The 13860-nt window shown below is 47.1% G+C and overlaps 1 protein-coding gene and 1 pseudogene across 1 annotated transcript; both read left to right on the top strand.

The window, feature by feature from the left end:
• Positions 1–3553: 3553 nt before the first annotated feature.
• Positions 3554–4504, top strand: LOC116783861 (taste receptor type 2 member 9-like). The gene has a single exon (XM_032681814.1). The coding sequence runs from the start codon at positions 3554–3556 to the stop codon at positions 4502–4504; it is 951 nt and encodes a 316-aa protein (XP_032537705.1).
• A 3282-nt stretch (positions 4505–7786) lies between these two features.
• On the top strand, positions 7787–8748 carry LOC116784076 (annotated as a pseudogene).
• Positions 8749–13860: the final 5112 nt, after the last annotated feature.

Consider the following 13860-nt stretch of genomic DNA (forward strand, 5'->3'; position numbering starts at 1 on the left):
ATGAGACGTCTCTGTCACTGGTTGATAACTGTGTAATATTAGGATCTGTATCACTGTCTGGCAGTGGTTGATAACTGATGTGTGAACACATTGATCCCTGTCACTCTCCACAGGTGGTCACTGACACACAAACAGTGATGCAGGAATGGCCGTGGGGGGCACAGGTGGGTACAGAGCCCACTGCCCACACCAGCCCTGTGTGACCTCTCTGCCCCATTTCCTGCCAGAACAGGATTACCCTGTTCTGTGTGACTGCTCTCCTCCTCTGCTTTTACTTGTAGATGAGATTGACTCTTTTGAGTGGAGTCTGGCTCAGGAAAACACCCGGGAAAGTGCTGGATCAGGGGAGCAGTGAGAGAAGAGTGTGGGAGAAAACTCATTATGAACAGAGAGCAACTACCATTCTGCTTTCCCTTGTGCTGCTGTGGGGGAAGAGGTGGAAAAGCTGGAAATGAAAGAGTGAACTTGAGCCTGGGATGAATGGGGCACAAGGGCTCTAGCTTTGTGTTTGTTCCTCATCATCCTACTCTATTTTCAATAGGCAATAAATTCAATTCATTTTCCCCAAGTCTAGTCAGTTTTTTGTTCATGACAATAATTGGTGAGTGATGTCCCTGCCTTTATCTCGACCCAGGAGCTTTTCCTTTCTATTTTTCAACCCTGCCCTGTGTATGGGTGAGTTTGAAGGAACAGCTGGGTTTGAGGCTGGCAGCTGCCCAAGGTCAACCCTCCACAGCAGGTCCTCTAAACATGACATAGTTCCAGCACGAACTTAGCAGAACCTGAATTGGTCATTCCTCTCACCAGCTCAGGACCTGAGGTAGATCTTAAAAATCTCATCTGGACACATCTCCCCACTGAAAGGCCTTGAAAGAACAGGCACCAACACACCTCCCTTCTCTCCCTCATGTTGCTTGTGCACTTCCTCCTTTAACAGGACAGTCCCAATTGATTTCACAACAAGACCCTGGAAGACCCATCTGATTCCCTACATCCCATGCAACATCATCCCTCACAACCTCACATCCCACAACACGCAGCAGGCAAAACCAGCATCTTGCCAATATCAGCACCACACAAAACAAGGCAGCCCCCAGTAAACCACACTGCAGATACCTTCTGCCATCTCCAGGAAAGCCCTGAGAACATGACACCGAGCACAGCATCACTGCCCTGGGCACCAGCCCCACTCAGCTGCACCTGCAGGGGACACGTTATCCACCAGCACAGCCACAGTGCACAGCCCACATGGAGAGACGCACTGATGTGCCCAGCCCGGGCAAGCTGACTCAGAAGAGATGTCACAGCTCAATGGGAGGGGCTACCCAGTGCTGGCAGGGTATGGGAAACTGCTTTGGGTCACATTCCAAATTTTCAGGATTGAAAAGTGAAACAGTTAGAAATGCTTTTGCCGTGCAAGAGTGTTGATGAGCAGAGGGATAGCTTAGCAGTAACATTAATATAACAAAACTCAATAGTGAATGAAATTAGATCCATCTGGAGAGCTGGACAAACTCTACCTAATGCAATTTATACAGGGCTACTTTTCTCTGGATCCCTTTCCCCACCCACAACGTGGGCGGCCCAGTTCTAGTTCCGTTTCCATCTGAAGAACCATTCCGACGTCTTGAAGGATGGGGAAAGGGAACTCCAGAGCTTTTCTCAGGGTTTTCTTCTGTCCCTGAGGCTGGAGGGGAGAGGTGCCCTCCCCTCCCCCCACGCACGTGGTCCCTTGGCAGGCACAGAGACAGCACACTGGGCGTGGAGAGGAGGCAAGAGAGCGTTTATTGTTGGGGATGTTACATTTATAGGGTTCAGGAGGATTCACAGAGTAACCAATTAGAAGACTCAAGGGGCTTACAGGAACACCCAATCACAGGAAAGGGTTGACAAAGGCCAATGGGAAACACCTCAGGACACCTTCCCAGGACATTCCTGCATGGATAACATTACCATGGGGGGTGTTGGGAAGAAGAAGTATGTGTTTGCAAAGACCACCAAAAGCCATTTTAAGACACATTTAAACAACAGATTTCCCATATAATGCAGATTTACTGCCACACTTTTCAGGTTGGAAGGGACCTGAAATATCAGCTGGTTCCAAATCTATCAACACAGTGGGATAGAAGAGACAGGAAATTTCCCTCCTTAGCAGCTGTTTCTCAGAGCATTCCTCTCCAGCTCTTCATGACATCAGCATACTTCGGTGAACACAGTCATCCAAATCTACACTCTCGATGATGTAGTTTAGATCAGCACCACATACCAGTAAGAAAATATCACTCTGACAAGGATTTGTTCACAGAATCACAGAATATTCTGAGTTGGAAGGGACCAACAAGGATCATCGAGTCCAGCTCCTGGCCCTGCACAGGACCATCCCCAAGAGTCACAGGATGTGCCTGAGAGTATCATCCAAACGCTTCCTGAACTCTGTAGAGCTTGGTGCTGTGAACACTTCCCTGGGGAGCCTCTTCAGTGCCCAACTATCTCTGGTTAAAAAACCTTTTTCTAATGTCCAACCAAAACCTGCCCTGACACAACTTCAGGCCATTTCTCCAGCTCCTGTCACTTCTCCCCACAGAGAAGACACCAGTGTCTACTCTCCCTTGTCCTCTCACAAGGAAGTTGTAACTGCAGTGAGGTCTCCCTTCACTCTCTTCTCCAGCTGAACAGACCAAGTGACCTCAGCCACTCCTCATAAGGCTTCCCCTCAAGGCCCTTCACCATCTTCATGGACATTCCCTAATGTCTTAATATCTATCTGATATAGTGTTGCCCAAAACAGCCCAATACTGCAGGTGAGACACTTCATCCGCACTCTGTGTGAGCCCTATCGGTGGCCAAGGGAGAGAAGAATCCAGTCTTGAAACCCAACAGGGATCAAACAAGGGTCAGTCACAAAATCACAACACTGTCCTCTGCACAAAAACATCTCCACTGTCTGTGTCACCCAACACAGCCCTGTGGGGTGAAGTCACAGCCCCACAACTGAAGTTTGAGGGTTTTGGAATATTATAGTGTTGGGCCGTTTTCCATGAGAGCAGTGGAGCTAATTAGATAGTTCCCATGGATACAGCCTCGCGCTGTGTGGCTGAGTGCATGTGCTGCATTCCTGGATGTTGTTGTAAGAATGTGTTTATATGTGTGTGGGAGAATAGAAGTTGGAGAACTGAATAAAAAGCTGCGTGCTGCACTGAGCAGGCAGACATCTCTCTGGCTAATCCTAGTGTCTGATCATCCTAGTGTCTGTGTGTCCCGTGTCTTTCTTCCCCCCTCGGACCAAGGCCTTCGATAAGATACCCTGTGACACAGCCCTCCTGAGCCAACATGCAAATCCTGCACAGTGACACTGTAAGGAGATACCCAGCACATTTACATCCCTGCACCCGCCCTGCTCTCAAGACGAGTGGCACCAAAATCCCCCCCACCAGCAGCTCTATAAAGCTCCTCTTTCCACACCTGACACTCAGGCAACAGCAGACGCTGACCTGTGTTTGACATTGGTGCAACAGCCCCCTTGTCCAGCACAGCACTGCTCCCAGCTCCCAGGATGGAAGCTTGTCACTCTCCAGAGCAATCCAATGTCACTTCATACGCTGCCACGGCTGTGGTCGTCGTCACCCTTGAGGCATTTGCTGGCATGTGGATAAATGCTTTCATTGTTTCTGTGATTTGCATGGCTTGGGTCAAAAAGAAAATCTTGAACTCTAATGAGAAGATCTTGCTGGTCTTGGGATGCTCCAGGTATTGGTTTTTGTGCATCTCATGGGTATATTCCTTTCTATCACTAATTTATCCCAATTACCTTTATGTTTACCCCATATTCCAGCTAATTGCTAGTGCTCGGAGCTTTTTTAATTGTTCCAACTTGTGGTTTTCTGCTTCTCTTTGTGTCTTTTATTGCATAAAAATTGCCAATTTCAGGAACAGCTTCTTCATCTACCTGAAAGTAAAAATTGACAGGATTGTGCCCTGCCTCTTGTTGGGGTCAGTGCTTTTCTCCCTGGTCATGGGAATCACTGTCTACAACATCATGGATAAAGCACTCAGCAACAACTTCAATTTCACCTGCCAAGGAAGGATTTGGAAATCACGTATCAGAATAGATCAACATTTTTTGCCTCATTACTTTATCATTGGCTTTGGCCATGCTACTTCCTTCACAGCAGTCATCTTGTCTGCCCTTCTCCTTCTCTTTTCCCTCTGGAGACACAAATGCAACATGCAGACAAACTCCATGAAGGACCTCAGCATGGATGCCCACATCAAAGCCATGAAATCCATTCTCTCCTTCTTCATAATGTCCAGCATCAACTTTATATGTTTGATCTTGACTCTCATTTATTCAATGAAGAATGAAAGTGACTTGATATTTTTAACTTACTTAATTCAATACACTTTTCCAGGTCTTCATTCCCTTGTTCTGATTTTCAGTAATCCCAGTCTGGAAAAGAGACTGCTAGGGATTCTGTGCTGTGTGAAGTGCAAAGTTTTCCTCTAGAGGGAACTGTAACAAAACCCAGAGCCCTTAAAATTGTTGATATTTCTCTGTAGAAAACAAGTCAATTTATTTCTATTGCAACACTCCCAGCAGTGTAGATGATAGAGGTGTTCATCTTAGAGGTTAAGAATATGTCATTAAAACTCTTTGATTTAACATTATTATGAGTTAAATAAATTATTATTCTCATTTAATTTTGATAGTTCTTGGAGCTGAATTGTTGGCAATAACAAAGTCTCATTTAGACCTTGTACCCATGGACTGGCTGCAAAAGGGCAAAAACAATTCTGCAAACCTACCATAAATTCTTTGACATTCACTGATTGTAACAACTGAGTTAAACAACACGTTTATTTCAATTTTGGTTTACATTTCTGTTCCCGTGTCATATGATGAGACATCTCTGTCACTGGTTGATAACTCTGTAATATTAGGATCTCTATCACTGTCTGGCAGTGGTTGATAACCGATGTGTGAACACATTGATCCCTGTCACTCTCCATAGGTGGTCACTGACACACAAACAGTGATGCAGGAATGGCCGTGGGGGGCACAGGTGGGTGCAGAGCCCACTGCCCACACCAGCCCTGAGTGTCCTCTCTGCCCCACTTCCTGCCAGAACAGGATTGCCCTGCTCTGTGTGACTGCTCTCCTCCTCTGCTTTTACTTGTAGATGAGATTGACTCTTTTGAGTGGAGTCTGGCTCAGGCAAACACCCAGGAAATTGTTTTTTTTGTTGGGTCAGTGAGAGGAAGAAGGAGTGGGGGAGAAAACCCATTCTGCTTTCCCTTGTACTGCTGTGGGGGAGGATATGGAAAAACTGGAATTGAATGAGTGAACTTGAGCCTGGGATGAATGCGGCATGGACACAAGGGTTCTAGCTTTGTGTTTGTTCCTCATCATCCTACTCTATTTTCAATAGGCAATAAATTCAATTCATTTTCCCCAAGTCTAGTCAGTTTTCTCCATGACAGTAATTGGTGAGTGATCTCCTTGCCTTTATCTCAACCCAGGAGTTTTTCCTTTCTATTTTTCAGCCCTGCCCTGTGTATGGGTGAGTTTGAAGGAACAGCTGGGTGGGAGGCTGGCAGCTGCCCAAGGTCAACCCTCCACAGCAGGTCCTCTAAACATGACATAGTTCCAGCATGAACAGAGCAGAACCTCAATTGGTCATTCCCCTCACCAGCTCAGGACCTGAGGTAGATCTTAAAAATCTCATCTGGACACATCTCCCCACTGAAAGGCCTTGAAAGGACAGGCACCAACACACCTCCCTTCTCTCCCTCATGTTGCTTGTGCACTTCCTCCTTTAACAGGACAGTCCCAACTGATTTCACAACAAGACCCTGGAAGACCCATCTGATTCCCTACATCCCATGCAACATCATCCCTCACAACCTCACATCCCACAACACGCAGCAGGCAAAACCAGCATCTTGCCAATGTCAGCACCACACAAAACAAGGCAGCCCCAGCAAACCACACTGCAGATACCTTCTGCCATCTCCAGGAAAGCCCTGAGAACATGACACCCAGCACAGCATCACTGCCCTGGGCACCAGCCCCACTCAGCTGCACCTGCAGGGGACATGTTATCCACCAGCACAGCCACAGTGCACAGCCCACATGGAGAGATGCACTGATGTGCCCAGCCCGGGGAAGCTGACTCAGAAGAGATGTCACAGCTCAATGGGAGGGGCTGCCCAGTGCTGGCAGGGTATGGGAAACTGCTTTGGGTTACATTCCAAATTTTCAGGATTGAAAAGTGAAACAGTTAGAAATGCTTTTGCCGTGCAAGAGTGTTGATGAGCAGAGGGATAGCTTAGCAGTAACATTAATATAACAAAACTCAATAGTGAATGAAATTAGATCCATCTGGAGAGCTGGACAAACTCTGCCTGTACCTAATGCAATTTATACAGGGCTACTTTTCAGGCTGGAAGGGACCTGAAATATAAGCTGGTTCCAAATCTATCAACATGGTGGGATAGAAGAGACAGGAAATTTCCCTCCTTAGCAGCTGTTTCTCAGAGCATTCCTCTCCAGCTCTTCATGACATCAGCATACTTCGGTGAACACAGTCATCCAAATCTACACTCTCGATGATGTAGTTCAGATCAGCACCACATACCAGTAAGAAAATGTCACTCTGACAAGGATTTGTTCACAGAATCACAGAATATTCTGAGTTGGAAAGGACCAACAAGGATCATCGAGTCCAGTTCCTGGCCCTGCACAGGACCATCCCCAAGAGTCACAGGATGCGTGTTGGTCTTTATATAATAAAGAAATAAGAGTCTGCTCCCAGCTGAGGTGGTGGTCAGAGAGAGATTTATTCAAAACTCAGCACTCTTTTTATCCCTTAAAACCATGTGACCTTATAACCAATGAGATTATCGATTCCGGCACATGTCCCCTGAGCTTCCTCGCCCTGGGTACTTACCCTGCACACCTGAACACGCCTCCTACAGATGTGCCTAAGAGAATCATCCAAACGGTTCTGGAATTCTGTACGGCTTGGTGCTGTGAACACTTCCCTGAGGAACCTCTTCAGTACCCAATCATTCTCTGGGTAAAAAACTTTTTCTAATGTCCAACCAAAACCTGCCCTGACACAACTTCAGGCCATTCCTTCAGGTCCTGTCACTTGTCCCCACAGAGAGGACACCAGTGCAGTGCCTGATCCCCCTTGTCCTCTCACAAGGAAGTTGTAACTGCAGTGAGGTCTCCCTTCACTCTCTTCTCCAGCTGAACAGACCAAGTGACCTCAGCCACTCCTCATAAGGCTTCCCATCAAGGCCCTTCACCATCCTCATGGACAGTCTCTAATGGCTTAAATTCTATCTGATATAGTGGTGCCCAAAACTGCCCAATTTTGTAGGTGAGGCACTTCTCCCCAACTCTGTGTGAGCCCTATCGGTGACCAAGGGACAGAAGAATCCAGTCTTGAAACCCAACAGGGACCAAACAAGGGTCAGTCACAGAACCACAACACTGTCCTCTGCACAAAAACATCTCTACTCTTTGTGCCACCCAACACAGCCCTCCTGAACCAACATGCAAATCCTGCACACGGACACCAGGTAAGGGGATACCCAGCACATTTACATCCCTGCACCTGCCCTGCTCTCAAGACGAGTGGCACCAAAATCCCCCCCACCAGCAGCTCTATAAAGCTCCTCTTTCCACACCTGACACTCAGGCAACAGCAGACGCTGACCTGTGTTTGGCATTGCTGCAACAGCCCCCTTGTCCAGCACAGCACTGCTCCCAGCTCCCAGGATGGAAGCTTGTCTCTCTCCAGAGCAATCCAGTGTTACTTCATACGCTGCCACGGCTGTGGCCATTGTCACCTTGAGACGTTTGCAGGCATGTGGATAATTGCTTTTGTTGTTTCTGTGATTTGTGTGGTCTGGGTGAAAAGGAAAACCTTGAACTCTAATGAGAAGATCTTGCTGTTTCTGGGATGCTCCAGGTTTTGGTATTTGTGCATCTCATGGGTATATTCCTTTCTATCACTAATTTATCCCAATTCCCTTTATGTTCACCCCATATTTGAGCTACTTAATAGTACTCATAGCATTTTTAATTGTTCCAACTTGTGGCTTTCTACTTCTCTTTGTGTCTTTTATTGCATAAAAATTGCCAACTTCAGGAACAGCTACTTCATCTAACTGAAAGTAAAAATTGACAGGATTGTGCCCTGCCTCTTGCTGGCGTCAGTGCTTTTCTTCCTGGTTATTGGAACCACTGTCTACAACATCATGGATAAAGCGCTCCATAACAACTTCTATTTCACCTGCCAAGGAAGGATTTTGAAAGCAAGTATCACAATAGATCAACATTTTTTTCCTTATTATTTTATCATTGGCTTTGGATATGCCACTTCATTCACAGTAGACATCTTGTCTGCCCTTCTCCTTCTCTTTTCCCTCTGGAGACACAAACGCAACATGCAGACAAACTCCATGAAGGACCTAAGCATGGATGCCCACATCAAAGCCATGAAATCCATTCTCTCCTTCTTCATAATGTACAGCATCAACTTTATATGTTTGATCTTGACTCTCATTTATGCAATGAAGAATGCAAATGATGCGATATTTTTAATTTACTTAATTCAATACACTTTTCCAGGTCTTCATTCCCTTGTTCTGATTTTCAGTAATCCCAATCTGGAAAAGAGACTGCTAGGGATTCTGCGCTGTGTCAAATGTAAGGTTTTCCTCAAGAGAGAACTGTAACAAAACCAGGAGCCCTTGCATAATGCTGACATTTCTCTGTAGAAAACAAGTCAATTTATTTCTATTGCAACACTCCCAGCAGTGTAGATGATAGAGGTGTTCATCTTTGAGGTTAAGAATATGTCATTAAAATTCTTTGAATTAATATTATAAGGAGTTGAATAAATTATTATTCTCATTTATTTTGATAGTTCTTGGAGCTGAATTGTTGCCAATAACAAAGTCATTTAGACCGGGTACCCATGGACTGGTTGCAATTCTGCAAACCTGCCATAAATGCTTTGGCATTCACTGATTGTAACAACTGAGCTAAACAACAGGTTTATTTCAATTTTGGTTTACATTTCTGTTCCCGTGTCATATGATGAGACGTCTCTGTCACTGGTTGATAACTGTGTAATATTGGGATCTCCATCACTGCCTGGCAGTGGTTGATAACTGATGTGTGAACACATTGATCCCTGTCACTCTCCACGGGTGGTCACTGACACACAAACAGTGATGCAGGAATGGCCGTGGGGGGCACAGGTGGGTGCAGAGCCCACTGCCCACAGCAGCCCTGAGTGTCCTCTCTGCCCCACTTCCTGACAGAACAGGATTGCCCTGCTCTGTGTGACTGCTCTCCTGCTCTGCTTTTACTTGTTTGTGTGCATTGTGCAGTGTGGAATAAAGTCCTGCTTTCAACTGGCACTGACCCACGGGAAGATGTACGGGGGGCTCGAGTCAGGTGCTGGCAGCTGGGGGTGCATGGGGGTCTCAGTGAGGCAAGGACAGGGCTGTCCAGGCTGTGCCAGGGAAAGGCAGATACGGGCACTCCACTGGACAAAGCATAGGACACAGCTCAGCCCATCAGTGATGGTTGTGGCTCCTCTGTGAAAATATATTTCAGAAAGGGGAGAAATACGGCCGGGCAGTGTGGAGTGAAGAACAATGTGGGAAACAGTCCTGAAGCAAACAGAGACAGGGAAGGAAGAGGGGGGGTTGCTCCAGGTGCCAGAGTGAACATTCCCCTGCAGCCTATGGAGAGGACCATGGTGAGGCAGCTGTGGCCCTGCAGTCCACAGAAGTCCAGGAAGCAAGTGAGATCCTTCAGCCCATGGATGACCCTATGGCAGAGAAGGTGTGGTGGGTGTATCCTGAATGATTGCAGCCCATGCAGAGGCCACCCTGGAACCACCTTATCCTGAAGAACTGTAGCCCATGGCAGAGACCCACGCTGGAGCAGGAGAAGAGCGTGAGGAGGAAGGAGTGGAAACAGCTCGTTATGATCTGACTGTAGACCCCATTTTCTGTCCCCCTGCATTGCTGTAAGAGAGGAGGTAGAGACTCTGGGAATGGAGGAGTGAACTTGAGCCTGGAATGAATGGGGGGCAGAGGCAAAGGGTTTTAGTTTGTCTTTGTTCGTCATCACTTTATTTTCAAATGGCAATAAATGTAATCCTTTTGTCCCTAGCTGAGTCTGTTTTTTCCGTGACAGTAACTGGTGAGTGATATCCCTGTATTTATATTGACCCATGACTTTTTCGATCTTATTTTTCACCACACCTTTAGGCAAAGTGGGAGAGTGGGAGCAACTGGGTGGGTGTCTGACAGCTGCCCAAGGTCAACCCTCCACAGCAGGTTATCTGTCCATGAAATAGTTGAGGAATATGTTCAGTGCAGACAGCTCAGTGTGCAGCCACAGTGAGAGCTGCAGGTTGTGCTCTGGGTGGCAGGAAATGGCAGGAGCCCCAGGCATGGAGCCAAGACCCCAGGCTATCATGTGCATGCATTGGAAGGCTGCAAAAATGCCTGAATAGCCCTTCAGAGAAGCAATTTTTCCCAATATCCAAGGTAAATCCCCCCAGTTCATCTGGACTTTGTTTCCTCTTGCTTTGTCCTTGTGGCCTGAGAGAACACATTTGGCTACAACGTCCTTTCAAGCAGTTGGAGAGAGCAGTAAAGTCCCCCCTGCACCTCCTGTTCTCCAGGCTGAGCCCCTCCAGCTCTCTCAGCTGCTCCTAATCACATTTCTGCTCCAGACCCTTCCCCAGCTCCATTGCCCTTCTCTGGACTCGCTCCAGTATCTCAATGTTTTTCTTGTCATGAGGGGCCCAAAGCTGACCTCAGGATTTGAGCTGAGGCCTCACCAGTGCCCAGCACAGGGGGATGGTCACTGCCCTGGTCCTCCTGCCACACTATTGGTGGTGGTGACCTTGAGGTTTTACCCAAGGAGCACTTCTGCAAAATATAAACATATCACACTTAGAACGGAAGAGAAGGTAGTTGTAGTTGTTGTAGAAAGAGTAGCCATGTTGTAAAGCCATGAGGAGTGAGGACAGGAGCCCCCTGGGGAGATCTGGCCCCCCCCAGCCCCCGGCTGGGGGGGCTGCAGGGACTTGGAACAGCGTAAGGCTGAGCTAAGTACCTGTAGCTGAAAGCTAAAGAAGTTTTCTCCACCGTGAGTAAGCAGAGACAGAGCAGCAGCAGCGTCCAGAGATTGTGTCTAAGAGCCAAGAGATAACTGAAGAAGCAGCAACAAACATGCAGCCAAGGAAGACACAGAGCTGTCTGAGAGAAAGAGAGCCAGCAGCAGAGAGAGCAGACCTAAGCTCTACAGACAGAGTTTTTGGGTAAGAACTGAACCAAAGGACCCCAAACTCCTTGGAGACCCCTCACTTCTTAGAAGGGAGGGGTGAAGTGCAACATGCACTACAGAGAGGAGCTGAAAAGCTCCGAGAAGAATGCAGAGAGGGTGACCTTGGCCCCCCCCCCCTGCTGCTGCCAGGCTGGCAGTTTTGAGACAAAGCACAGGAGCTCTGGTAGAACTCTTGAGGCAAAGGCCTTCAACTGAAAGCCGCCCGAGATGTTCTGACTCAGGGGTGAATCCCCTGAGGAAGGGATCTTCATGGGGGTCTTACACCCCATTATATCATCGTGGTGAAGCAAGTTTTGTCCCTGCTACGCAGTCCACGGAAGAGAAGACCCTCGCTTGAAGATAACGGGCTGAGGGGCTTGGATACCCCTTGTGTGTACTGGCAGAGATCCAGATACAGATGCTACATGGAAGAAGAGCGAAAGAGATAGACCTGCTGCCCTAGAGACATTGCTGCTCTGAAAGTGGAAAGGGATCTTTCCTTCCTCCCTCTTGGACTTTTATTTGGAGGGGAGAAGAGATTGATCCATTGTAAATACTTATGTCATGGTAGAGATAATTAAGACTGTATAGAATGTATTATAGTATTTATTTTGTACAGTTATTGTAATATATTCCCTTTCCCCCATTCTGAGTCTCATGTAGTGTTTGGAAACCATCTCATACTGGGTTGAGATGTGGGAGGGGGTTTGGACTAGGGAAGTGGATTCTGGGGTTCTCAAACCATGACATTTTTGGTAGCAGAGGATGGTTGCGATCCACTGAGAAAAAAGAGATAAGAGCGGTAATGCTTGTGGTAACAGAAAGAGTTTTCCAGACAAAACACAGACTGTACCATTGTAGAGAAAGTAAGGCTATAGTAATGCAAGTTAAGTACTAAGAGTAGAGTTAAGTTTATGATAATGTTATATTGATGTGTAATAGAGAGATTTTGATTATATTTTAGTTTATAGCATGTTGATTAGAGTTTTTAAAATTGTTGTGATATGTTATATTTCGCAAAAGCGGGGGGTGGACAGTTGTGGTGGGGGGAAACAGTTTTCCCCCCTGAAGTTATAAAATGGTAAAACCCCAGGGGGTGGTGACACTTGAGGTTTTACCCAATGAGCGCTTCTGCAAAATATAAACATATCACAAGCAGAACGGAAGAGAAGGTAGTTGTAGTTACTGTTGAAGAAGTGGCCATGTTGTGAAAGCCACGAGTGTAGGATGCGCCTCTGAAGGCACAAGGGATGTGCCAGGTCAGTGGGCCCAAGAGGGCATGCGCGGTCACATATAACTCTATTGGCTGAAGAAGTCACATGGCATACAGGGATATAAGGAGCGGGAATTTTGAAATAAAGTCTCTTTGTCCACACCACCGCACGAGGAGCGTAGTTATTCCTTATTATATAAGGACCCCGCCGCTACACACGAGGAAGGGGCTCGGAGCCCCTTGGGGCCTCTGGGCCCACCCAGCAGGGGGGCTGCAGGAACTTGGAACAGTGTTAAACTGGGCCAGGTTCTGTAGTTGAGAGCTGAAAGAGTTTCTTCACCGTGAGCAGCAGCAAGAGATACTGAAAGCAGCGGCAGACCAGCACTGACCGGAGAAACTGTGGCAGAGAGCCAGCAGAAAATAAGAAGCAGGAAACAGCATGCAGCCAAGGAAGACACAGAGTTGTCTGAAGAGAGCCGAGAGAGAGCCAGCAGCAGAGAGAGCACAACTAAACTCTACAGAGACAGAGTTGGGGTAAGAAACTGAACTAAAAACCCCAAACTCCTTTTGTGACCTTTCCTAAGTGGAAAGGATAGACTCCTACTGAATAGAAGTCCTAAAACTGCAGCAGCACTGCAGAAAAGAGCTGAAAAGCTCCAAGAAGGAATGCGGAGAGGGTGACCTTGACACACACACACACGCCCCCCTCTGCTTGAGACAGAGCACAGCACTCTGCAAAGGGGAATTTGAATCCCCTGAAGATAGGGACTGTCGTGAAGACCCCTGTACTTCGTGGTATGACGTAGTGAAGTGACCCTTGTCCTGGTGAACACAGCCTATGGAAGAAGACCCTTGCTTGAAGACGAGTGGCCGAGGGGTCTTGGATACCCCCTCGTGCGTACTGGCAGAGATCCAGATACAGCTGCTGCATGAGAAGAAGAGAGAAACAGATAGACCTGCTGCCCTAGAGACACTGCTGCTCTGAAAGTGGAAAAGGATCTTTCCTTCCTCCCTCTTGGACTTTTATTTGGAAGGGAGAAGAGATTTGATCCATTGTAAATACTTATGTCATGGTAGAGATAATTAAGACTGTATAGAATGTATTATAGTATTTATTTTGTACAGTTATTGTAATATATTCCCTTTCCCCCATTCTGAGTCTCATGTAGTGCCTGGAAACCATCTCACACTGGGTTGAGATGTGGGAGGCGGTTTGAACTAGGGAATTGGATTTTGGGATTCTCAAACCATGACACACAGGCAGATGCCATTGGCCTTCTTG

The sequence above is a fragment of the Chiroxiphia lanceolata genome, chromosome 3, assembly GCF_009829145.1.
Source record: "Chiroxiphia lanceolata isolate bChiLan1 chromosome 3, bChiLan1.pri, whole genome shotgun sequence".
Classification (NCBI taxonomy): Eukaryota; Metazoa; Chordata; class Aves; order Passeriformes; family Pipridae; genus Chiroxiphia; species Chiroxiphia lanceolata.

Coding starts and splice junctions, on each gene's coding strand:
- LOC116783861 (XM_032681814.1), top strand. CDS start 3,554: ATGGAAGCTTGTCACTCTCCAGAGCAATCCAATGTCACTTCATACGCT.